The sequence below is a fragment of the Oppia nitens genome, unplaced genomic scaffold (genome assembly GCF_028296485.1).
Source record: "Oppia nitens isolate AA-2021 unplaced genomic scaffold, nextdenovo-longstitch-racon4-pilon3 scaffold13_pilon_pilon_pilon, whole genome shotgun sequence".
In the NCBI taxonomy this organism is placed as follows: domain Eukaryota; kingdom Metazoa; phylum Arthropoda; class Arachnida; order Sarcoptiformes; family Oppiidae; genus Oppia; species Oppia nitens.
In genome coordinates this window covers 2,374,805-2,402,728 of record NW_026533192.1, presented here as the reverse complement: position 1 = coordinate 2,402,728, position 27,924 = coordinate 2,374,805, and the positions used below count along the sequence as shown (strand labels likewise).

Sequence of the window (27,924 nt, the reverse complement as noted above, 5' to 3'; positions counted from 1 at the left end):
TAAGTAATACTATTGGTGTCGGGTTTGACTTGAATAAAGTGATTCACTCGAGATTATCATATATAGTGAATAATATTAATTAAAGCAAATTATTGACAAATCTGATACTTCCTATTATTGCGATTGTTGTGGCCGTCAAACCTATCTCTTAATTCTATGTTTTTATCGTACATTAGTTGTCCTCATTGTTGGCCCAATCCATGCCCTAATCCCATGAAATATGAGATTATCTGCTAGACATGGGAGGCGTATATTGAATAAGCCGTTGACCAAAGCACTCCATAAATGGCTAATCAGTGTTTCACTCTTAACACCGGCACAGATGTGTGCCATCACTTTGACAATACTCCTCTTAATGAGTAGCTATAGCTATGCTGCAAATGATATGACTAAAGTCAGTCGTCGTCAATCAGATCACACAACTGATAACATGATGGCTGACCACACATCACATAGTCATCCACAGACTTCCGAGGATAGTGACTACTGGCCACTCAAATATACATATAGCCAGTGGTTGCGCAAAGAGTTTATAACTAATGTTAATGATGAAGACTCTATGTGTGAATTAGTGACCAAAAGAACCGACAATTGCCAAACTATATTAACTTCAGATAAATCTGATATTCAAATAATTAGTGAACAAAATATTAATATTTTTTCAAATGTGTCCAATTTTAATGAACCATTTAATGAACCATTTAATGGTGGTTCAAATAGTGTTGGAATTAATACAGAATCGGTGACACCAATGGCCACGACGTCAGTGACCCACGAGTCAGTACTGACGGCTACCTCATCCGGACCTAAGCTTATAGATAATGTATCTAACAATCAGTGCCTTTTTCTGGACAAGAAATCGGCCAAAAGCATCTGTGATTCGCCGACTGGAGTGACCCGACTCAGCCTTTTGGAACGGTATCACCTCAAGTATTGCGACCGATACCCCCTATCAAGTGTGCTCCGGTATGACACTCGGGAAACGCTATTATATGGCAATCAAAGTGATCAATGCCAACACATACTGTCCGAATTGATTACCATTGATATTACAGTCAATCAACTCATTTGCGATTATCACTCAATACTTGAGCGCTACGATTGTCAAAATGGCTTTTCCGTCATCTGGTCCTGTGATGACTGTCGGGTAAGTCTATCATTTAGTACATCCATTTGATCTCTATATAATAGTATATTACTAAAACACATTATACATTTTATTCATAAAATACTATAATCAACATTATTTTAAAAATTATTTATATAAGCTTATGCTTATTACAGTAAATAATAAATAATTATTATATGTGTGTTTAGATTTTGCATTTAATATTTAAAATATACTGCAATATAAATTACATAAAAAAATAATTTTTATAAAATTTTATAAAAACAAATTTACTTTACTTTAACTTATTAAAAAGCTAAAACGTAAAGAATATTTCTAAAATAAAAATACAACATGTATAAATTAAAAAAAATCCAAACTAACATCAATAAAAAATTTAAATAAACATAATTTATTAAAATTCATTTGCACATTACAAATTATATGAATTATTTTATATACTTAAAAATATTTTTAGTATTTAATAAATTTTATTAATTAGTACATTAATGCTTAATGTTGAATTTGTTTTGTCTGAGTATTTTAATCACAGTTAAAGTTTAGTTAAAGTATAGTTAAATATTATAGAAATGCATTATTTGTGAAAATTATATAGAGATATAAGTAGACATCAAAATGATTCAAAACAGACATTTTATTTGATATACACAATACTAAATGACAACTTAAATAAATAACTTTTAATTAGAGGATCACTTCAATTAATTGAATTTTTAAAAGTCTACTCTATTTCATACGATTAAAATAAATATTATTAATTGCAATCGAAAACTTGATTTGTAGTATTAATACATTAAATTTTTATCTGATTTATTAAAATAAATGAAACTGATCATTAATTTCTAAATTAGAGCATCATTATATGAGAATAATAATTATTATAATTTATTATATGATTTATAGGTTATTATAATTGATCAGGTTAATATATATTTAAATTAATAATTATTAAATATTAAATATATATTAAATATATATATATATTGTATATTAAAAAATTATTAATAGATAAAAATATTTGATAATTTTATTCATTAAATGATGGAAATTAAAATAAAATGTATAAAAATAGCATTTTAAAAACATTTTCAACTATGCTCTAAATTATTTTGAAGTTATTACATAATAATAAAATAAAATCATAATAATGAGAAATATTTATTTCCATATGGAAAATGTTTGTTTGATTTGAGATAAAGTATGAAATAGAGAGACAACTAAAGCATCCATTGTTATGATTACCAGACATAAGAGGTATGTATTTGTTAAAAGCATTTGAATGAATCAAATTTTAACTCATCAAAAATGCCGTTTATTTTTTATTTTGTTTGAAAATCTAATTTAATTTCAATTTTCTTTATACTTGAAAAGATAGACAATCAGATGTTGTATTTTCAATAAACTCAATGTATAGTCAATGATGTAGACAAACATTTGACGGCATAGATAACTGTATTGCACTAACACATTGGCTTACTTTCTTCATTTAAATTAAATCATTTCACTTTATTCAACATTTTCTTTACTTTTACTCTAAGACTTAATATTTATTCTGAATTTAAATACATTAAAGATTTTTGTTAAGAAATAAAAACCAAAATTAATTTGTATGGAAGCCATAGACACATAGACTGTATAATACAATATATTTGATATAACTTTGTGTTATAAAGTGCTTACTTTGTTTTAACAATGAAAATACTTTATTGAAAGTAATGTTTAATAGTTAACTAAAAACTATATACTATGTTATATACTGTGTAAGTATTTATATATATAGTACTATGAATTTATTGATTAAAAATAAGAAGTATTCGCAGATGAATTAAATCAAAGATAAAATACCATTTTTTAAAAAAAGGTTTTATCATAAAGAAAGAGAGAAAACAAAGATTAAATAAAATAAAATGTATTAATGGATAGAAACTGTTATTAATCTCAAGTCCTAAATTGAAGCATTAAATGCAATTTCAAACTCTTTTATTTCATAATAATTATTATCATTTTTATAGTTAATTCATTTATTTCACATTTTTAAATGAATTCTGCATTCATTTTGAATCATTTGAAAGACAGGGTTTTCTATTTGCCGTTTGAATTGATTGTTTTGATCTTTAATTTAGTTAATAATAAATAATACATTTATTTTATTATACTAAAATAAAAGTTTAAGTTTATATTGAATGTATTATTGTTAATAATTAATATAATAAATTGTTTTTTGTCATTGCATGTGATTGCGTGACCAACGACTTTATTTAAAGATCTAATAAAAGAGTCTTAACGAAGGATTAAATCATTTGACTATTCAATAGGTTAGACATATGGAAGAAAACTTATTGTGATTTGTCATCATTTGAAGTCATTGTTTGCAATGGATAGTAAAATATGAAATATTTATATAATAATTTAGAAAAATTATGTTAAACTGTATACAGTTAGCGAAGTCTTAAATAAATTAATTAAAAATATTTTTCGGTTTAAGTATTTGCTCTCAACTGTTATTGTAAATTAGATATCGATTCTTTAATTATAACATTATATATATATTATTATAATATATTGGAAATAAAGTAAGATCTTATATAAATATAATATTTTTTTCAAATATTTATTTTCTAATTAGATATTTTGAGAAAAAAATTAGTTAATAAGTATTAATGAAAATGTTTGTTATTATAATATTATTTATAATATATTTTTATGAATGTTTTTTAAACATCTATACAATGTTGAATCTGTAAATTACAATCAAAATAAGTAAAATGTTTTGAAATAAATGATCTCTATTTTTGTATTTTCTGTAATATATAACTATAAAAGATCAATGTTACTCAATGTACTGTACTGTATATCAAATAATATAATTGTTACATTCATACAGTAACTGAAATACAGTAATATTTGACATAACGTGTTGTAATAATCAATTTTAACCACTACTGACAAAACTTATCCCAATTCATACTATCGACGCCTGAACTCCTGTTAAACCGTTTCAATATAAGTTATATTATATAACAGTATAATCATTATTATCTATATTTTTGCAATAAAATTTCATCTTTAATTAAAACCCAACTAACTCTTTATTAAATGACAGTTAAAATTGATGATTAGACCTAAGTTTAAGCATAATAATAGAATTTTAGATATAATAATATGACTATACAGTACAGTACTGTACTATTTCTCATCTATAATTTAAGTCTCCATCAAATAATGACACACCTGTAAGCGTAATATAGTTATAGTCTATAACTAGTTATATAACTTATAGATAATATACAGGTATATTATTTATTACATATAATTTATTATTTTATTTTACATATCTACCACTAGAGTAGGATTAGCATTAATATTAAATAAGTGAATCACTTACAGTATTATCAAAGACTTAATTTATTAGGAGTAAAAATGGCAAATTAGGTATTGTAGTTAAATAAAAATTAATAAAAATAATTTTAGGATTTTCTAATATTTTCTATAAATTTGTTTAAATTAATGTTAATTTATATTATTAAACATAAATATTTATATAATCTAACATGTCTATTGCATTGTATATTAACAAAACTATTAATGTAAACTGGTTTAAAATAAATAAACTTATAATATTATATCAAACTATCTAAATTAAAATTACCAAATGATTAATAAAAACCTAATAAATTCACTTAAAATCACTTTTAATAGCCAAAATTATTAAAAATAATTTGAATAAATTGTTTAAATAATTAAATAATTATATAAAACATAAAATTTAGTTTTATTAAATACAACTAAATAATACTAGTTTTTAAATATTATTACTTTATCATAATATTAAAAAGACAACATTAACTTATGAGTAGTGTTGTTAAGATTTTCAATTCTATTATTTAATAATTGCTTAAACAATAGCAGTTCAAAATAATTATATATAAATTATATATTCTTGTTATAAAATTGTGACAATAAGAAATTTGCGGAAAATTAAAAACACTACTTAAATTAGTTACAATACACTACTTGTAAACTTATGGGCAAATAGAAATATATAATAAATTTTAAAACTTTGTGGTAATTTATATTTATACTTAATTATATATATATATATTAGCATATGTTCTTATCAAAAATATTAGTCATTACATAAGGTTATATGACTTATTATTTTATATTTCAAATATATTTATATAATGATTTTAAATTGATGGTTATATATTTTAATATAATAGTATTGTTATTAGTTTAGTAAAAATTAATAATGCAAAGCAAAATAATAATTTTAATTTAGTTGTTAATAATATAATAAAAAAATTAAGATATTAATACTAAAATTATCTAAAACTGAAAATTCAAACACAGAATAGCTGATCACCAAATTGGAAATCGTGTCAAAAAAACCAAAAATATAAACCGAAACTATTCTCAAACCGTTTTTGTTTACGATGTCTAGTTTCAAGTATTACATTAAGCAATGATATATTTTTGCAAATGTGTATATCATTGCACCAACTAATGAAACTAAATGTGGGCGTATTTAATATGAAATATAAAATCATATTTGTATAAAGGTATCATTTTGTTATAACATTTGATGTCAATCTACATATTATATTTTTATTTCTATTATTTACATATTTGATATATTGTATTATTTAAGTTAACAGTTGATTTCTATTGTATATACAATATGTAATACCGTATAATGCTATGTATATGTAGTAAAATATAAAAATAGTATCAATAAATAAAATTTAAGGTACATTTATTACATTTATAAATAATAATATACGGTATATTTGCAAGTATATTAAATAATATATTGTATTTGCAAACATAGAATAAAATTTGTATGACAAACAAAACTGTAAATCAATTTTAATTATTTTTTTAAACAGTAATCAATAATTTGAGATTATTATATTAATTACTTCATAATTGAAATATTAAGTACCACAGAATCATAAATATTATTTATTAATGAAAATCTAGAGTAATATACTAATATATATATATATATACTGTATATTATATCATTATGATATTTATTAGATATTATACAATCTCAATTATTTTTTAAAGTTAATGTGGACGATTACAAAATATTGGTTATTACAAAACTTAAATTTTTATATCAATTATTGTTTAGCCATACAATATATATAATATATAAATTACTAAACAAATTATTTGTAATTGTTTACAGTATTAAATTAATTAAGTAATTTAAATAAAATGTGTCAATTGAAAAGTCAATTACTTTACATTTGACTGAATAGTAAAATTTACTGATTCTGTTGTATGTGTGTTACGCATGTCTAACTCAACTACTCTCTCTCTCTCTCTCTCTCTCTCTCTCTCTTTCTTTCTGGGCATCTCTGCATCATTTTATATATTGGATATATTTTCTTGAGATTTGAATGAAAAACATATTAAATATAATACATATTATTTCTATAGCAAAAAAGTAAAACCAATTGCAAAACATATGGATTATTAAATAAGATCAATATTTTTAGGCTTTTTATCGTCTCATATGTTTAGCCCAAAGCCATTGGAGACACACTTGAGAAGTGATTTTAGGTTAAGTCTGCTATCAATAACAACATATTTTTATCATTTTTGCAACCATTGCCTCCAACAATGTCTAAACACATTTAATGAATACATTTTTCTATATTTATTACATTGTTTAACTATGATAAATAAGAATAATAATAATACTAATAGTAATTTTGTATTACATTATTATTATTATATGATTTTTGTTGTTGTTGTATATAAATTTATCTATCATGTTGTATATATTGTATAAAATACAGTATTATAGTTTGAATCCATTATTCATCATATAATGTATGACAAAATCTAATTTGATTGTATTCGACAATACTATGCCATACAATGCAATGTTATTTTATGCTAAGCTATGTCAACATATATTCAAACCATTTGGTAAAGCATTTGACTGCTAAAGTCATTTATAATTTTATTCATTGATCTATAAATGATTTTATAATGCTTTTATTTTTTGTTTAGCTTAAACACATTATTCGGTTATTGTATATATTAATATTTAAATGTGTCTCAAAAATATTTTCAAAATAGCTGTTTTTATAACTAATTAAATAATTTAGAAATTCATACTTTAAAATACCTATAACTCTTAGAAATAACAATAAAAACGTACATTTAATGATATATTCGATCGATTGCTTATAAATTATATTTGATTTTTATAATAATTAATTGTATATTTAATAATCATATTTTAGTTCAAAATAAACTTTATATTAAAATACATTTATTAATAACTATACAAAATTTTATTATATTTTAAATACTATTATATATTTATTTATTATTGAATATAAAATATTGCCAAAAATACAATTATAATTCAATAAATTTTATACAAATGATATGTTTAAGTAATTAGACTTATATTCAAACGATTCAATTTAAATTTAATTTGAAATTCTTTTATTATTCACTCTTTTATTAACTATAATTTTAAAAATTGAATTCATTGGAAGCTTAATAATTTATATGTTTTATAAAAGCAAAATCTATTTACTTTATTTATAAAAATCATATAATAACTTACAATCAGTTCAATGTTAAATATGTTAATAAATTTTATAAAAAGATTATAAATTAATATTATATAAACATATAAATAGATTCAAGCAAATCTTATAGAGATAAGCAAATATAAATTTTATAATAAATTTCCCTAATAAAATTTTTAGGGGGTTTCTCAGGGATAATTTTCTATATAAATTTAACTTAATCATTATACTATGGGATCCCCATATTTATAGCTATTGTAATACTGTACTAATGATACATAATATATACCACACACTACTATATTAATGGAACTCTTAGTTATAAAATTAATATAACTATAGTTTTTGTAAAATTTTATTGTATTTTATTGTAAAATTTATTTATAATTGATTTATATTTTTAGTTCAATGTAACTAAATGAATTATTTTTTAATTTGAATGTTAATTAAAATACTAATAATAAAATTTAGTTAATATTTATAGTTATAATGAATTGTTTTAAGACAACAAAATTAATATGAGGATCTCATAGACAGAAATTTCTCTATTATTTTAGAAAATTCTCTTTTTTGCCAACTCTAAGTGTAAAACTATATTAACGAGATTATACATATAATATTATACTATCATATATATCAATAGTACACTACTATAAAAATATGATTCTTATATATAAAATAATTATAATTATTTAATAATAATCAGTTTTGTAAAATTTTATTCATCATTTTATTATATATATATCATAGTTTAATATAATTAAATAAAACAATTTTTTACTTTAATTAATAATTAAAATACTAATAATAATTTTTCATTATTACTTATAAAAGCAATGTATTGTTACAAAATAACAAATATAGAGAGAACAAAATTAACATGGGGATCTCATAGATAGAAATTTCTTTTAGAAACTTTCTAAAACTTTCTTTATTATTTTATAAATTTCTCTTTTTTGCAAACACTAAGTGTATTATGAATAATATGAAATACATTATATATAGCACAGAATAATGGTATATAATGTGTGGACACATAAGTGAATATAAACTGTAATAATAATTCTAACATTAATTTACTTTTCTTTAGATCGTTGATTACAAAATATAAAATTATTATTTATTAAAACAAATTTAATGTATTACTTATAATATTATATAAATTTTTATTATATTCTTAAAATAAGTAACAATAAGTATACACAAAGTAACAAATAATAATATGACAAATTTATTTATATTTTTATTTATTTAATGACTAGTTTAACGATAAGTAAAATTAATCAGATTTTTAAATGAGAACTTCAATTGTTTTCTCATATTTTTACATTTCATATATAATAGTAATGTAAACTTAAATATAAATACTTTACATTAAGACAAAATAACTATTATTTGAAATAAATTACATGATATTATTTATATAACATTAATATATAAATATTAAAAGTGTAATATTTAATAGCTTAAGGGTTATATAAATAAAAATTAATAATTTGTAAATTTATTCTCTCTCTCTCTCTCTCTCTCTCTCTCTCTATCTATCTATCTATCTATCTATCTATCTATCTATCAATTTATTTGTGTGTGTGACAAAAAATCATGTTTTTTTCTGATACAAATGAATATTAGACTAAATATATGTATTATATTTTAGTAATTTTAACAATTTTTAGACAAAATGTTTATTTACTAATATGTTTTGATTTATTAATAAAAATAATTCAAATTATTTCATAAAATATATATTATATTTAAATATATATATATATATAACAGCTTTTATATGAACAAAAAATCTATGATATTAACAACTAAACCGAGTCGATGCCAAAATCGGTGCGATTTCACTATATTATGTACATTATGTGTGTCACACAACTGTTTTCAACATCATAAGCATCCCATAACATATAATACTGTATAATAATACATAAGCTATTATATAACTAACCCAATCATAATTTTAACTCAGCAAAAGATTTGTGTTAGACATTTACATTAGACTAGTAAATCATATAATTTTATGATTCAACAAATGATAAATACTTTAATATAAATTGAAAATTGAAAATTATATATCATATGTAGTAATTTACAGAATTTTAAATTGAAATACATTAATGCTATTAATAATATTTGTAAAATATATAAAATATTTACTAATTTTTTTGGATTATAAATCTCAACGAAAATCACTTGTTTTATTAAATCTTATAATGCAATATATTGATAATAACATTTATATTTAAAAAACTAATGTAATAATATTATTTAATTTAAATTTTAAATTTATTCTCATTTAAAAAGAGGAGTGAATATGTGCTTAAAATAAATAATGAATTCACTCAGCTTTACATTTTGTCTCCAATGAAACTCTTTTTATCGATTTTATACCCAAACACATACATATATATATATATAAGCTATAAATTTATTTAATAAAAAAATATTTTATGAGATCAATACTCATAGTCCCCATTGTTTTTGTACAAAATAATGCTACACATATAATATTACCACAAATTTTGTGAATAAAGTTGTGTTATTAAAATCTTTTTAAATATCTATTTGATGTGATATTAACTTATTTTATAATATTGTCCAAAAATGGATTAGATATTTAGCCATTTGATTTTATACAAATTGTAGAAAAACAAAACAAAAATTAATAAAATAATTTTTATTGGGTATTATAGATAAAACAAGTTTACAATGCTAGATAATATTGTCAAAATTAACTTTACTCATAAACAACTCAAATATGTATTGTTAACATGGATTAGTACATATAAGTTATATTTTACCCGACATATACCCGACATATTTAAGTTTATAGTATTTCATTGACTTTTGGCTGTAATACTAATTTTAAATATTGTATATTATTTTAATATTGCTTAATAGTTAAGATATGTTTATAAAAATATGAATTAATCATTTTAAAATTTATAAAAATAAATTGTCGTCCATTTTTATCAGTGTATTAAAAGATAGATTATTTTTATTTATCTTATTCTATATTTTGATGATTTATTAAAATCTCAATTAAAAATTTTAAACTGTAATCGACACATACGGACAAAAAATTAAATTTTTAAAAAGTGCGGTAATTGTAATAATAGTGTATACTGTAATACTGTATACTGTTTAACAACAATTTATATGAGTTGAATTAAAAAAAATATTATAGACACAATAAATACAATAATTATTGTAAAAAACAATCCTAATAAACATATGATCTAATACTATCTATTTAATATTTAGTAAACTTTGTGTTTTATAAAAAACAATTTTAACAATACATTTAAATGTTTATTATAAAATTGCTTTTTTGTCACAATATTGCAATCTTATCAACACTATTATGCATTGTTTGATATGAATAATATAATAACATATTTGCGTGTTTTGCAGACATTGAATAAATATCAATGAATTGTATGAATATTTATAAACATTAACTTTATTTAGTGCATGAATTTTCTCACCGTTTAATAAAACAAAATCATTATTTATTTCTATTCAATAATATTTAATTCAATAATCAAATAATGAATAGCTAATTATTTTTCAATTTTTCATAATCTATATAATATCGACACTCAGATAGTGTCTACACATTAAATGCCATTTTTAGTTTGAATGTCAACTGATTTTTAATAAATATTTAACTAAATTTAATTTAAGGTTTGTTTGATTTTTTAATTGTGACCAAAAGATTTTAAACAATTTAATTTGTCAATTGATTAGTTGCTTATAACTTATACGCATTGTTATTATTTTATTTTACTTTATACTTCATGATTATAGATGTCAAATGTGACATTCAAATTGAATCATCCAATAAAAAATAAAATAACAAAATAATTATATATAAAAAACATTAATATTTTTTATTTAATATTTATATATAAGGATTCTTTAAAAAACTATATTTAAATTGAATTAATTAAAGATTGCTTACAAATGTTTGTGAAAAAATAGAAATAAAGTTTGTGCTGACATCTCATCTCACAAATTCATTTGTTAAAATTGTTTTATGAAATCATGATTTTACTGAAATTTTCAATACAAACCATTGTTTAGATAAGTTTTGCATTAATATTAGTGTTGCCTATTATAGCAAATTCAATATAAACTAATTATATTTGATGTCAAAAAATTTTACTTTATGTAATACTTTCGTACATAATATGCTAAAGGCGTGTTATATTGATTATTAAATTAAATTTACTGGTACTCGCAATTGAAAGAGACGCATTTTATATATAATAAAGTAACTTTGTTTTTGTGTGACCCATGTGTTATCTACAAATTGTATTTTTTTACAATTAAGTAAAATCATCATTAGTCTATAATTGTCTTATTCAAGATTTTTGATAAATCTTTTTATTAATCTTTTACATGGGTTAAAGTCACATGACGTCTAAGGCAGATATACCATAAAAAACATATATTGTCCTGTAATTATAGAAACAATGGCCGACAAAAATATTAATAGAATATATTCTAAAGCCTTATGTGTGAAGACTTGTCAGACATAATAAAAAAACTAAAAAGATGAATGATTAGATGTGGAAGACAAAAAAAGTTCATAAAAAATATCAAAAGTTAAAATCGAAAATTTGTATGAATTTATAAAAATATTTCACAAGTTTTCTTGAAAATAAATAAAAGAGATATTATATTTTTATTTATTAAATACTAAATAACATTTGCCAACAATTTTCGAAAGATATGTATAATATCTCTAAGTACTATCTACTTTTACTTCTTATCTATGGGCTACATATGCAAAAATATAGCAATTATTATTTTAATATCAAATAATAACGGATTTATAAAATGAAATTAAACCTTTTATATATCATTATATTCAACATATATTGCTTTGTCAAATTACTATTTGCTTTGATTAATCTAACACTTCTTTGAGTGTAAAAAATCAAAATTTGTGAAGGGGTCCAAAATGGTAATCGAAGGGGTTTTCGATTTAAAATCATAAGAAGTGGTTTACTGAAGATATTCAAAATTATCATAACAAATGAAGAGATATTATAGAATCAAATGACATATAAATAATTAATTAAACTTCAATAACTTTTTAAAAAAATTAATTTAAAAATGTAGTTATGAATGCGTCTCTTATAATTGCGATCCCTAGTATATATACAATATAATAAAGCATTATTTATTATTTTGCTTCTTATTTATTTTGTTTAATGTTTAACATTTAGCCATAATTTAAATTTTTTAATAATAAATACTTTTTTGTTTGTCTTTTTAAAATAAAAAATAATATATAATCTGATTTTAAAAATCTTTAATTTAAAAATGAAATTTATCTAAAAGATCTAAATAGTAGTTTAAAATTAATATTACATTATGTTTACTAAACTGTGTCGGTTTAGTTACAATTGGAAATAGTTTTTTTTTTTTTTAATAATTCTGAGTACTTTATTAATAATTTTTAAATTAATTACTATTACTAATAAAAAAAAGATTTCGACATTTTAAATAAATTAGATATTTGTGAAAATTGTGATATTTATATTTGAATATTTACTTAATAAAGATAAGAAATATCAATATTATTGATATTTTACTCACTAAAGTAAAAGTATTTATTACTCACTATTTATTATTGTGTATTTCATATATTATTATTTGATAGATATTTATGGCTAAGGAGTATTATCATTAGAGACATCAAAATATTTGAAAAAACCTATTTTTGAGGTTAAATATATTAATCGGTAAAATGATATCTTTCACAACCATATAATAAGGATCCGTTTGACAAATTTTTAAAATAAACACATTTCCACATATTACTACATTTTTACAAAAATATAACTTTAATATGTATAAAACATTTATTTTTATACAAAATTACTAAATTATCAAATATTTGAAATAAATATTTAAGAACAACGACTTTAGATTAATTCAAACAAATTTCATTAAAAATGAAATGATAAAACATATTAATATATACTTTTTTAAAATTATAGTATAAAATAAATTTTTATTATATTATTGTTATTTTTTAGATAGATAATGTCAAGACAAAATTAATTATGAATATAATACTACTAAAATATTTACAAAGTTTGTCAATTATAAGTAAATTAAAAAATAAACCATTATTTTCACATATTTTGATAATTTTAAACTCATATTTTATTAAATATTTTTGAAATATCGATAAAATAATTTTATCTCTAATTATTACTAATGAGAACTATTAATATATATATATATATATTGATATACAAATTATATTATTACTATTATAAGTAATATGAATAGTTTTTAAATAAATAAATAACAAAACAATTGCATAAACTGTTATGCACTTTATTTTTGATAAATCAATACTATTACATTTACACTTACATTAATGTAATATAAATAATAATAATAATAATAATTTTATTAAATCATAACTATTTTTACTGAAGGGTCTGTCAAGATTAATTATTACAACAATTTAATTTGTATTATGAATTTATAAATCTGAATAAAAATTTAATCAAATGCTTAATATTTTTTATTTATGTTATTATGTGATTAATATATAAAATAATATATATATATATTAAGTATTACATATATAATGAAAATAAACAATTTGAGAGATTAAGTACACAATGAAGAATCATAAGAGCTTTCATTGAATATTCAAGTGCTTTGCAGTGACTGGAGTTAACATATGTGACAATTGTAGGCAATTGTAGGTTCATTATACACATCAACACTATCATCCATCCAAATAAATATATAATATATTTGTATTGTTTTTATAATATTTTTTATCATTACTCACAGATACTTAATATTAATAAAATTAAAAAATGTTATCAAAAATGTTGATAAGTTGTCAAACACTGTTCACATTACTATTAATTACAATATTTGCAGTTATAAAATGATAATTTTTATGATAGTACACAATGTATGGTTGCTATACATTTTGAAAATACTATTGTCTATTGTCTTCTACCCTCTAGTACTCTGCTTGCAATAGGTTTGTCCTTTAATTATAACTATTTATTAGTTAAATCAATATCAATTGCTTTTTAAATATATTTTAGTAATATATTGATTACATGTTAGCTATATTATAATAACCAACTAATAAAATTAATTATTATGTCTTTCAATTGTTATCTGAAATGCTATATTTTTGTTACATATTGTTGCTATTATATTGTTATATTATTCTCACTTTTTAAAATATAATCTAATTAATAAATTATTTTATTTAATTATATTTATAATTTTTGTATAGTATTTTTTGTAATTTATTTTACAATTTCTACATAAGAATGACTTAAAATAATATATAATTTAGTTTTATATATTGAATTATAACTTTTAATCTTTGAATAGCAACTAGGATTGCAAGATGTCCTCCATTTCAGAGGAATTTTCTCCGATTTATGTTTTTGATACAGTTCTCCGATGACTAATCTCCTGAAATGCATTTGTTGTCCACTTTTATATTTTTACATTAATAATTAAAAACATAACAAATTTATTATATAATTAAATATAAATAATATAGTAAAATAAATATTTTTGCAAATTACTGATAAATCATTCATGTATTTATAAATGTTTAAATATGTAAATACTAATTAGATTTTAACAATAATATTATTAAATTTATAAAAAAATCTACTTTTAGATGAAATTTATAAAAGTTTTGAGTTTTGTTGTATTGAACTATTAATGAAGTTTTTAAAAACTATGTTAAAAATTGTTATAAATTACAAAAATCTGTTGAAAACTAATGAAATATATATATAACAATAATTTTATAAATAAAATATTTAATGAAACTCCGATTGACCTCTATTATTTTTTCAAATATACTCTATCTATAAAATTTGACCTAGCAACCCTAATATCAACTATTAATATAAGCATCTAAACCAAAATTGTAAATATATATTGTAAGTTACAATATGTAACATACCGTATATGATATACTGTATTATAATTTAACAGAAGAATAATTTTATTAAGTTTTAAGTACTTTATGTACAGTATATACAGTTTGTACAGTATATTAATATATATAACAATTTATCAATATTAGAGTAATAATAATATTAAATGCCATTAAAATGCTTTGATTAACTCAAATGACTAAATCTATTTGAATGAGTATTTTGTGAACTAAAAAATAATAAAATTCATTAAAAATAAATGTCAGGTAATGATTGTCAAATTGATTAACTTATGTCTACAGCTTTTAAGAATTAAATTGAATTTATTATTATTATATTAAAAGTATTAAAGTATATAAAGATATAAAAAACATTTCAATATAATTATGTTTAATAACAAAATCTAAAATATTTTTAATTTTATTGATTTAATATTATGATACTAAATATATTAATTAAATTTATATTTACTAAATAATATATTCAGGTAAATACTTATTTATGCCTCATGTACAACAAGTTATTATTTTCAGTGTTTTATTATATTAATGGATTATATGATTAATTAATGAGAGAGAGAGAGAGAGAGAGAGATGTATAAGTTTAATGCTAACATAAATTTATAAAAATATATGGTTTACTATTCGTGTATTCAATATTGACATAATTGTGGACAATAACAATAATATGAGGAAAATAATATTAATTTGTTTCAGACATTCATTTTTGGCTTAAATAAAATAGAAAAGTGATTCAAATATGTATTTTGTTATATTATTAATACATATTAAGCATAATATAAAAATATTGATCAATTTTTTATTCATCAAATATATGTTTTATCACACATTCATTTGTTTTCATAACTCTTACAATATTATATATTATATGTCGTACACTATACTACTGTAAATACTAAAATAAAACAAGAAAATGTATCGCATTTATTACAATTGACTTTTATATTGATATTATTAAGCATTTGTTTACAACTACTTGTGATCACTAAGAAGTGATCAAATCAAAGATAATAAGAGAGAGAGAGAGAGAGAGAGAGAGAGAGAGAGAGAGAGAGAGAGCCCTGCGGTGACTATTTGACCAAATAGTGACCCAACAGAGCACAAGTTGAATGGAATATTAAATCAAATATAATATAAAGGTTTTATTGAATATTTATTTGCATTTTCTGTTGATAACAGCTTAACATATCGTTAATATTAATACAATATTGTTATTAATTCAATATTAATAATATGACTCAACATAATAACTAAACAAAGAAAGTTTTTCTATTATTATAGTCAAATGTAAACCCATTAAAAGTATTAATGTTGTTAAAAATATAAATTTAAAAAATTGAAATATCGTATTAAAAATATTATATTCAGGTATTTTGTTTAATAGCAACCTATCTTATAATATTAGTATTTAGTATAAGAATATTAAGAATTGTAAAAATAAGATATCCATTAAATACTTTAGTATAATTTATATATATTTATATCATATTAATTAAATGTTTATATCGACATTGATTTATATTATATAAAATTAACTTATTATACTGTAGTACTCCCTAAGCATAGACTGTCATCAAAGTTGACAATATTTAACAAGTATTGAACATTAATTATATATATGTTATGATATAACTCATTGTTAATTTTAGTAATAGTTATATATTAACTCGGATTTTGGTCTCAAAGTAAACTGATTCGTGAGTTGTGTCACAATATATTTTATATCTTAAAGTATGTGTTTTATTGTTGTAAAGCTAGTGATTGCTGAACACATATAATGCTTATAATAATATAATAGTTCAACTTTGTCTGTACTGTCTGTAATGGTAGCTGTGCTTCAAATATATTGTATATAACACATCACATATAGAAAATAGATTTTTACAGAAACTCAAATCATAACTGATATCGATTAGAGATAGCAGAGAGAATTTGTGTGTATGTGTGTATGTGTGTGTGTGTGTATGTGTGTATGTGTGTATGTGTGTATGTGTGTATGTGTGTATGTGTGTATGTGTGTATGTGTGTATGTGTGTATGTGTGTATGTGTGTATGTGTGTATGTGTGTATGTGTGTATGTGTGTATGTGTGTATGTGTGTATGTGTGTATGTGTGTATGTGTGTATGTGTGTATGTGTGTTTGTGTGTATGTGTGTTTGTGTGTATGTGTGTTTGTGTGTATGTGTGTATGTGTGTATGTGTGTATGTGTGTATGTGTGTATGTGTGTATGTGTGTATGTGTGTATGTGTGTATGTGTGTATGTGTGTATGTGTGTATGTGTGTATGTGTGTTTGTGTGTTTGTGTGTATGTGTGTTTGTGTGTATGTGTGTTTGTGTGTATGTGTGTATGTGTGTATGTGTGTATGTGTGTATGTGTGTATGTGTGTATGTGTGTTTGTGTGTATGTGTGTTTGTGTGTATGTGTGTATGTGTGTTTGTGTGTATGTGTGTTTGTGTGTGTGTATGTGTGTATGTGTGTTTGTGTGTTTGTGTGTATGTGTGTATGTGTGTATGTGTGTATGTGTGTATGTGTGTATGTGTGTTTGTGTGTATGTGTGTATGTGTGTATGTGTGTTTGTGTGTATGTGTGTTTGTGTGTATGTGTGTTTGTGTGTATGTGTGTTTGTGTGTATGTGTGTATGTGTGTATGTGTGTATGTGTGTATGTGTGTATGTGTGTATGTGTGTATGTGTGTATGTGTGTATGTGTGTATGTGTGTATGTGTGTATGTGTGTATGTGTGTATGTGTGTATGTGTGTGTGTGTGTGTGTATGTGTGTATGTGTGTATGTGTGTATGTGTGTATGTGTGTATGTGTGTTTGTGTGTATGTGTGTTTGTGTGTATGTGTGTATGTGTGTATGTGTGTATGTGTGTATGTGTGTATGTGTGTATGTGTGTATGTGTGTATGTGTGTATGTGTGTATGTGTGTTTGTGTGTATGTGTGTTTGTGTGTTTGTGTGTATGTGTGTTTGTGTGTATGTGTGTTTGTGTGTATGTGTGTATGTGTGTATGTGTGTATGTGTGTATGTGTGTATGTGTGTATGTGTGTATGTGTGTTTGTGTGTATGTGTGTTTGTGTGTATGTGTGTATGTGTGTTTGTGTGTATGTGTGTTTGTGTGTATGTGTGTATGTGTGTTTGTGTGTTTGTGTGTATGTGTGTATGTGTGTATGTGTGTATGTGTGTTTGTGTGTATGTGTGTATGTGTGTTTGTGTGTATGTGTGTTTGTGTGTATGTGTGTTTGTGTGTATGTGTGTTTGTGTGTATGTGTGTTTGTGTGTATGTGTGTATGTGTGTATGTGTGTATGTGTGTATGTGTGTATGTGTGTATGTGTGTATGTGTGTATGTGTGTATGTGTGTATGTGTGTATGTGTGTATGTGTGTATGTGTGTATGTGTGTATGTGTGTTTGTGTGTATGTGTGTATGTGTGTTTGTGTGTATGTGTGTTTGTGTGTATGTGTGTTTGTGTGTATGTGTGTTTGTGTGTATGTGTGTTTGTGTGTATGTGTGTTTGTGTGTATGTGTGTATGTGTGTATGTGTGTATGTGTGTGTGTGTATGTGTGTATGTGTGTATGTGTGTATGTGTGTATGTGTGTATGTGTGTATGTGTGTATGTGTGTATGTGTGTATGTGTGTATGTGTGTATGTGTGTATGTGTGTATGTGTGTATGTGTGTGTGTGTGTGTGTGTATGTGTGTTTGTGTGTATGTGTGTTTGTGTGTATGTGTGTTTGTGTGTATGTGTGTTTGTGTGTATGTGTGTTTGTGTGTATGTGTGTTTGTGTGTATGTGTGTATGTGTGTATGTGTGTATGTGTGTATGTGTGTATGTGTGTATGTGTGTTTGTGTGTATGTGTGTATGTGTGTTTGTGTGTATGTGTGTTTGTGTGTATGTGTGTTTGTGTGTATGTGTGTTTGTGTGTATGTGTGTTTGTGTGTATGTGTGTGTTGTGTGTATGTGTGTTGTGTGTGTATGTGTGTTTGTGTGTGTGTGTTTGTGTGTWTGTGTGTATGTGTGTATGTGTGTATGTGTGTATGTGTGTATGTGTGTATGTGTGTTTGTGTGTTTGTGTGTATACAATATGTATTCTTTCCTTTTTCTGGCAAACAATTATTTAACTTTTTTCAGCTAAAAGTTAGTGCCTGTGATATGAGTTATATAGTTAGTATAGTGTTAGTACCGGTGCTTCACATAAATATATCAAACTTAGAGACATTGCTCTCAATACTTCTTTTTAAACCAACTGATTCCTAGTCATAGGTTTTGTTATTCAAATTATTGTTTTTTTAATTATTAAAATGAAATTTTTATGAACATATTAAACATCATTCATTATAATAATGTCAATAAGTGGTCACACACACAACACAATAACTTGGATTATATGTGATTACATAAAACTGCAATATAATTATGTTTATATTTAATTATTTTTATTTTATTTATAAATATATGTTTAATAAATTTTGGTCTATATATTAATTAATTATAATTTTTAGTTATTGAATATTATTTGATAATAAATATAAGATTAAAATCATAAAATCTATTTTATCAATAATCAAAAAGTATAATGAATGTTATTAATATATTCATCTTATAAATTTACATTACAAAGTTACAAATTTAATATTAAATAAAATTTAATTAATATTAATATTATAATGTATAGTTAGTTTCAGTTAATTTTAATAGTAATAAATAAACAATAATCACATTTATATTGCCTTTAAGCATATAATGTGAGATTTATGCATTCAAATGCATTAACACTAAACATATTAATTCTGACTTTTCATTTGATTATTTGTTTGGACATTCAAATTGGGTACTAAACACATATCAATATATTATAAGCTTTTGATTTGAGATTTAAATTGAGACCCATTTAATCAAATAAGTGTTTCCATAGATTATGAAGAATAGTATGTCATTTGATAATTGCTATATTGTTTGGGTATTTGTTTGTAGAATAACCTGTTCTTTGCCATCAAATGAAAGCAATTCATGAATATACAGAATTGGACAAAACAATCTGTGAAAGGTTTGAGACCTATTATCTTAAAAACTACTGGATCAATTTTGATACAGTTTAGTCGTAAATGTAGAGTTTCATTTCATATGATAAATATTAATTTTTAAAAATTAGTCATTTAAAAGTTATAATAATATAACTGAAAAGTTTTGTGTTTAACATTAACATCGTTACCAGCGTTAAGGGTCGCTTCCATACATTTTGTCATTTTTTAATTAATTTTTAAAAATTTTATTATATTATTTTTGAACAATTTTAGTAATTTTATATAAACTAGATTATATACTCTACCTTTACCATAAACTGTATCAAAATTGATCTAGTAGTTTTTAAGATATTAGTTCTCAAACTTTTCACAGATTGTTTTGTCCAAGAGTGTATATATATATTAAATATAATATAGATTTTATTGATTTGCTGATATGGAAGCCGTTTCTAAATAACCTAAAAATAACTGTCAATAGTATGTATTATATAAACTCTTGATATATCGTTTTATTCATAAATTTGTTATTTATTTTAAATGTTCAATTTAATACTAATTGAAAAAAATTGTTAATATAATTATAATTTTTAGATTGAATATTTTTATGAGTTATAAATAGGAGATTACTTACGAAATAAATTAAGGCATTAAATTAATAAAATAGTTTTTGATTAAATTAAATGTTTTTATTTGTTAGAAAATTAGATGTGATGACTATATCTAAATTAAATAATTTTACTATAAAATTAACAATTATAATATTGTGTAATATTAATATTGTTTAACAAAATTAATTAAAACTTTTATTAAATCAAATGATTCTAAGTTAAGTTTTACTATTTGTATTATTACAATTAATATTATACAGTATTTATTTATATTAATGTTTTATATTTTAAATCTTAAAATTTTAGTTTTGTTTTCTATTATCTAAATATTGTCTTTTATTTTTTTTTAACTTACCAATAATAAGTTATGCCATTGTTGCACATTTATATAATTATTACCACATACACATAAACTATTTCAAATTAACTATTATGTTTACTTCACATATACTATAGTTTTGTATTATAATTTATTTTAAACCTTTAATAAATATAATTAAATTGTATATTATGTCATGTTTATCGTCTTATCAATCTTTATTTATTTAAACATTTTATCTATTTTTTCTCAATTTTTAGTTTATGATATATTATCAGTTTTGCAATAAATATATTTTCAAATGAGTTGCGTATAATTTTTGTATAAATTGATTATATTATTTGTTGACATTATAACACCAATAATGTACAGTATATTCATTTTAGTTTAAGATAATTATCAAATAAATTAATACAATTTATGAAACAACATATCTTTTAATGAGTTTTATCTTATTTTTACGTAATAAATAAAATAGTAAAAACCGGACATAAATTGTGTCGCTTTTTGTCAATATTACTAATAAATTTTCGCTTAAATTTGCAATTTGTGTGACTTTTTGTCATTTGTTTTTCTATAATATATTTCAATATTTCAACTCATGTCTCGAATAGCAATATTTGTTATAACATATTATATTTGTTTGACATTTTAATATCTCTATATATTGTTAAACTATAACAAATTGTTCAAAGATATTATTATTTGTCACATATTATTATTTTTTGTTATTATAAAAACTAAAAAGCATTTTGTTATAAAAAATGTTACAAAAGAAATTATTTTATTATATTTTGTTAATAAACGGTTTTTAATATTCAGTAAAAATTTTAATAAAACATATATAACAGTATATTTTACTTTCTTAATCATTTAAGTGTAATTTTATAATTTATTTTAATTGATGTTTATTTAATTATAACCTGTAAAATAGTTAATTTATTTAAATATCATGTTTGATATTATGTATAGTATAATTCATTGAATACTGTATATGATATTTAAATATTTCACTAATTAAAATAGTTTTTGTAACTATAAATCTATAGTTCGTTTACTGTATAATGAGATATTGGTTATTATATTAAATAGATTTTACTTTATAACGTTTTTTTTGACCCACACATCACTTTAAATAGACATTAAATAAACTAATATATTGTCTGTATCTAAAGTTAATGTAGTTTATTGATTAAATACAGTATATTGCATAAAATCTCGGCTATTTACTACTATCACTAAAAGTGGTATAACTTTAAATATAAAAAATATAGAAAGGGGTGATATATATCATTGGAAAGGTTTTTATATACACTTTCCAATGATAATAAACACACCATTCCTAATAGTGAGCGCGACCATTGAAAGTCCGCCCGAAAACATGCCAACCGAAAAAAATAGGGGTAGTGTATGTGCTCTACACATAAATCACTGCTATTGCCCCCACCATCGCTAAAATAACCGAAATTATTTACCCGAATAGCGGGCTTACAGTTAAATTTTTTAATTAATTATACATATTATTAATTATTATATACTTATTTATTAATTTTAAAAATTATTTTTTTCCTGTGATTTATTTACCGATTTTTATGAGCAGTTAAAAAAAGCCGAGATTTTATGAAATATACTGTATGTGTATTACCATTATAATTATAATTAGGATAAGCTTTCACGGCCTATACCAGGTTAGGGAAGGCGGCAAACACTTATAAATAACACATGATTTGTTTTTATAAGTTAACGTATTTTTGTAGGTCTACTCTAAGTTTTATGATATATACTCAGAAATATTAAGTTATAAATAATAAAAGAGTTAAGCGCTAGGGGTATGGGGTATGACTCGTCGAAACTTAAAAGTTAATATGAATTATTTATTTAAAATAAGTAATTATTTTAAAAGTATAGTATGATTTTAAGGTAATTATAATAAAATCTAATATATTTATTAATTAATTTTACATTTTAAATGCAAAATTCTTATTCATTTTTAAAATTTAAGTTAAAGTTAAAGAAAATAAAAAGTTAAGAGAATATTTTTAAAATTTGGGAATATTTATATATTTATTTGGGAATTTTTAGGGAACTTTGTAAACGTTGAAGAAATTCCAGTTTAAAACTGCGATATTCCACTTAGTACTCTCCCCAAGATTTTTCTAGATTTTAGTCATTAGACCAAAAAAACTTAACAGTGAAATAATGAAATAATAACTAATATTTAAATAATATTAAATGCAATTTTTAATTTTCTTAAATATTCAAATATCATAGCTTTATTCATTAATGAATTTTATTTATAGTTCTATTAAATTTTATTTCGATAATTTTCGATTTAGTTTTGAATAGAATTTTCAAAATAAGTCATAATGAACATGGTCAAAATAGAAAACAAAATTATTTATTTTTATAACTATTATATCTGGAATACAATTATTTACATTTAATACATATTAACCTACAATTACTAAAAAGAAATAATATTTTGTTTGAATTTTTCAAATTGTAATTAATTGTTTTAATTTTCACAAAATCTGGAATAAGTAGTTGTGGTCATTGATGAATCATTATAATATTTTTATTATAATATATATATTGGTGATAATATTTTTAGGTATCTCTTATCGCGTTTAAATATATAAAACATATATTTTTTATAACTAAATAAAAACAATAGAAAACAATAAAAATAGATAAAAATTATCATTTTTACAATCACAAAATATGGATGATTCCAGTATAATGTAGTCATACAAAAAAAAACTATTAACATAATAAAGCTGTGAATTTTGAATTACTATTTGTATGTTTAAATTTTGATGATTAAAATTGTAGATTACATTAAAAGACATTTACTATCATTAAATAGTGTCGACACTATTTCTTACTATAAATTTTGTTTATGAGTTAAATATTGAGGAATTAAGTCTTTTACCGTATTCTAGATATTGACACAAAAATATATAAAATAACTATAAATGACAACAAGTTATTATATATTTAAAAATACTAATATACTTAAAGATTATAAATACTGGTTTTTTCAATATTGGTTTTAATTTGTCCAGGTTAACTATACTTTTTAATGAATATATTTAAATTCAATTTACAATTTGGATAACACTTTATGTGTAATAATTAATAGTTTGTTATATTAAAAATTATTAATTTATAAAAGTTTATTACAACATATGAATTTAGAATTAAATAAAATTGAAAGTTTAGAATTTAAATATAATCTAAAATAACTAAATAATTTTTTGAACACATTTTTAGTTTAATTAATATTTAGTTTATTAAAATATGTATATTTAAGCTAATTAATCACAAATTTAGTCAAGCAATAATTTTAAATAGAATGTATTATTATGTTATTTTATTTAAAAACTTAATTTTATACATTTTACTTATTATTTTTTATATAATTAATAATATAAAACATTACAGTGAATACAAAAGTAATACATACTGTTATTTACAACATAATGCTAAAATTATAGTCTAATTAAACTAAAATGTTTGTCATTTACTACCAATTTAATTATTGAATTGATTTTGTCGTTCAATTTTATTATAAATATATGACTGATTTCTCAATTTACATTATAAATACAGATAATGATTCTACACTATTATTAGTTTCTAATAACTTTTTGAAAAAAATAATTAAGATATTTATATTATTAGTTATTACAGTACAAACTATCTATAAATAAGCTATACAGTAATGTTTAAGTTAATTAATTATAATTTTTTAAAATAATTATTTAAATTTTACAAATGCAGCTTATACATTATATTTAAAATTTGCTTTACATTGTAATTTATATTGTTATAAAACATATTTGTATTATTTAAGGATATTAAACTTTATAATACAAAAATTTACATTATATTAATAAAAAATAAAATTCTATTAATATAATTTCACAATACATTGTATAATACATGTAAAAACATTTGTAGAAATTTACGTAATAATTACTTTTTATACTCACAAATACACAAAAAGTATTGTAACTTATATAGGGGTTAGAGTTAAAGGATTTACCTATAAATAGATCGACAGATATTTGAAGATTAATAAATGAAAAAAAAGTGAAATCCTTACTAAATAATATAAAAACTATTAAATTTATGTAAATTTATAAATATAAGCATTTATTTTATTATTTTATAAAATTATTACTTAATTTTGTTGAAGTATTTCCAAATTTAGATTAATTTCAAATAAAAATTATTTAAACTTCACAAACATATTATGTAATAAATAGTTAGACATAATATCCTATTTATGTCTCAATAGATGCCTGAGCTCTAAGAAAGGATACAATGAATGATATTATATAATAGTAACTACTCTATAGTCCAATCAATTTCAATCATTTGTCAACCGTTTTGACTTTTCATAACAACTCAATCTTTTTATTATTTTAAACACTAAAAATATTTATTTTACTTATTATTATTATATAAAAATTATGTCATTAAAAGAAACATTTTATCATAAAATATAGCATATCATAAAAAGACAATAAGATTTTATTAATTATTTAAAATATAATTTTTATTCTCATAAAATGTTGACAATATATGAATAATTTTAGTATACCTATCACAGTATACCTGTCTATAAAATAATCAATATAATTTTATATCTATGAAGTAAATTATATATGTAAAATTCATTAGATAATGCAACGAAATAATAATTAATTACTCTAGATATCTATAATTAAACTTTAATATATAGATTATATAACCTAAACATTACACAATTACTTATATATTAATTTTTATATAATATTGAACTCTACAGTATAAGACTAATACTACTTAGATTTGGCCAAAAAAAGATTTTTTTTTAATTATAAAATTTCTATTTTCACATTTTTATTACTAGTATTATGACTCCGATTATTAGCGATTCCAAAGATTATCGATGAGTATTCTAATAGTAATACTGTTATTATTCTTGATTTATATATTATTAAATTACATTTATATTTTCGTTAATAAATTTTTTAAGTAAATATTGTATTTATACAAAAATAAAAACTTACGATTGTTTAACATTTATACTAAAATTAGTTTTTTAAATGTTAAAATATATCATATTAATTAATATATATTGATCAAACTAATGTAAGTTAACATACATTTGTATTATATTTTAGTATAGATAATATTTAGTACTATGAATGGATAGTTGTATATAAAATACAAAATGGACTTAAAATAAGTGCTGAAACGGCACTAACGATACATTGTATGTATTATTTTATTGAAAATCATATCACTTTCACGACTACATTGTGTTCTCTTATTACAGAATTTGTTGACTTTTTGTTTGGTTTCTAAATTCATTTCTTTGTGAGTTATTGTCTGATATTACACTTTGAGTGTATGTAATAAAAAGTTGTATTAATTTTTATTACATTTATATATACTATAATAAACTGCATTTATTATAAATTCTAAGTTATATAAAAAATATATTACTAAATCTATTATTTATAAATATATTGTATATATTAATTATCTGTGTATAGAAATAAATATTGTTTATTATTTATTTTAAACAATAATTGTTTGAATAATACTTAATTTAAAATGATAAAATATTAAAATTATTGATTATATGTTATTACAGATAGTATACCGTGAATGGGTGTGTTCAATGTTAATCCCATTTCATATAAACCGTGTGTTAATAAAGCCGTGTTGGAGTTTTTGTGAACGCGTTGAACAACGATGTCCTCATCTCCATCCATACGGGAAGGGACAGTATGCTGGAGAACCTGTCTTCTTATGCATCGGTATGTCATACTATACAAACAATGCAGACATTTATTTAAATTAAACTAAATAATATTTTTGCTAATAAATTGCTAATTTATAGATCCAAACATACCATATAATCCATCGATAACACCGGACACTCCATATGGAGAGCCTGGTGTCTGCTACGACACGTGCCATCTACTCATGGATGATGACCAGGACATGAAGGAAAGGCAGGATTGCATTAGCAATAGTGAACTCCTCCATAAGGCATATAATAAGGCAACGAATATGACCAATAATATCAATATTACTACTACTTCTACAACTACTAGTACTACCACTACTACTACTACTTCTTCTTCTTCTACTTCTGCGGCTCCGACTGTCACCGATTCCAATGATTCCAGTGCTGCCAATCATTGATATATTTGCCAATTAAACAAATAAACAAACAAACAATGGACAATATTAAGATATTGTATCATATATCTACAGTATATGTATACATGT

General features: G+C 21.6%; 1 protein-coding gene across 1 annotated transcript; it reads left to right on the top strand.

Annotated features, from left to right (window-relative positions):
- The first annotated feature begins 220 nt into the window (after positions 1 to 220).
- Positions 221 to 27,924, top strand: LOC128960734 (uncharacterized). Its single transcript, XM_054306868.1, has 3 exons — positions 221 to 1,147; positions 27,281 to 27,446; positions 27,530 to 27,924. Exons 1-3 carry the CDS (start codon positions 221 to 223, stop codon positions 27,835 to 27,837), a joined length of 1,401 nt encoding a protein of 466 aa, XP_054162843.1. The 3' UTR covers positions 27,838 to 27,924.

Coding starts and splice junctions, on each gene's coding strand:
- LOC128960734 (XM_054306868.1), top strand. CDS start 221: ATGAGATTATCTGCTAGACATGGGAGGCGTATATTGAATAAGCCGTTG. Junction 1,148..27,280: donor GGTCCTGTGATGACTGTCGG/GTAAGTCTATCA, acceptor ATGTTATTACAG/ATAGTATACCGTGAATGGGT. Junction 27,447..27,529: donor ACCTGTCTTCTTATGCATCG/GTATGTCATACT, acceptor GCTAATTTATAG/ATCCAAACATACCATATAAT.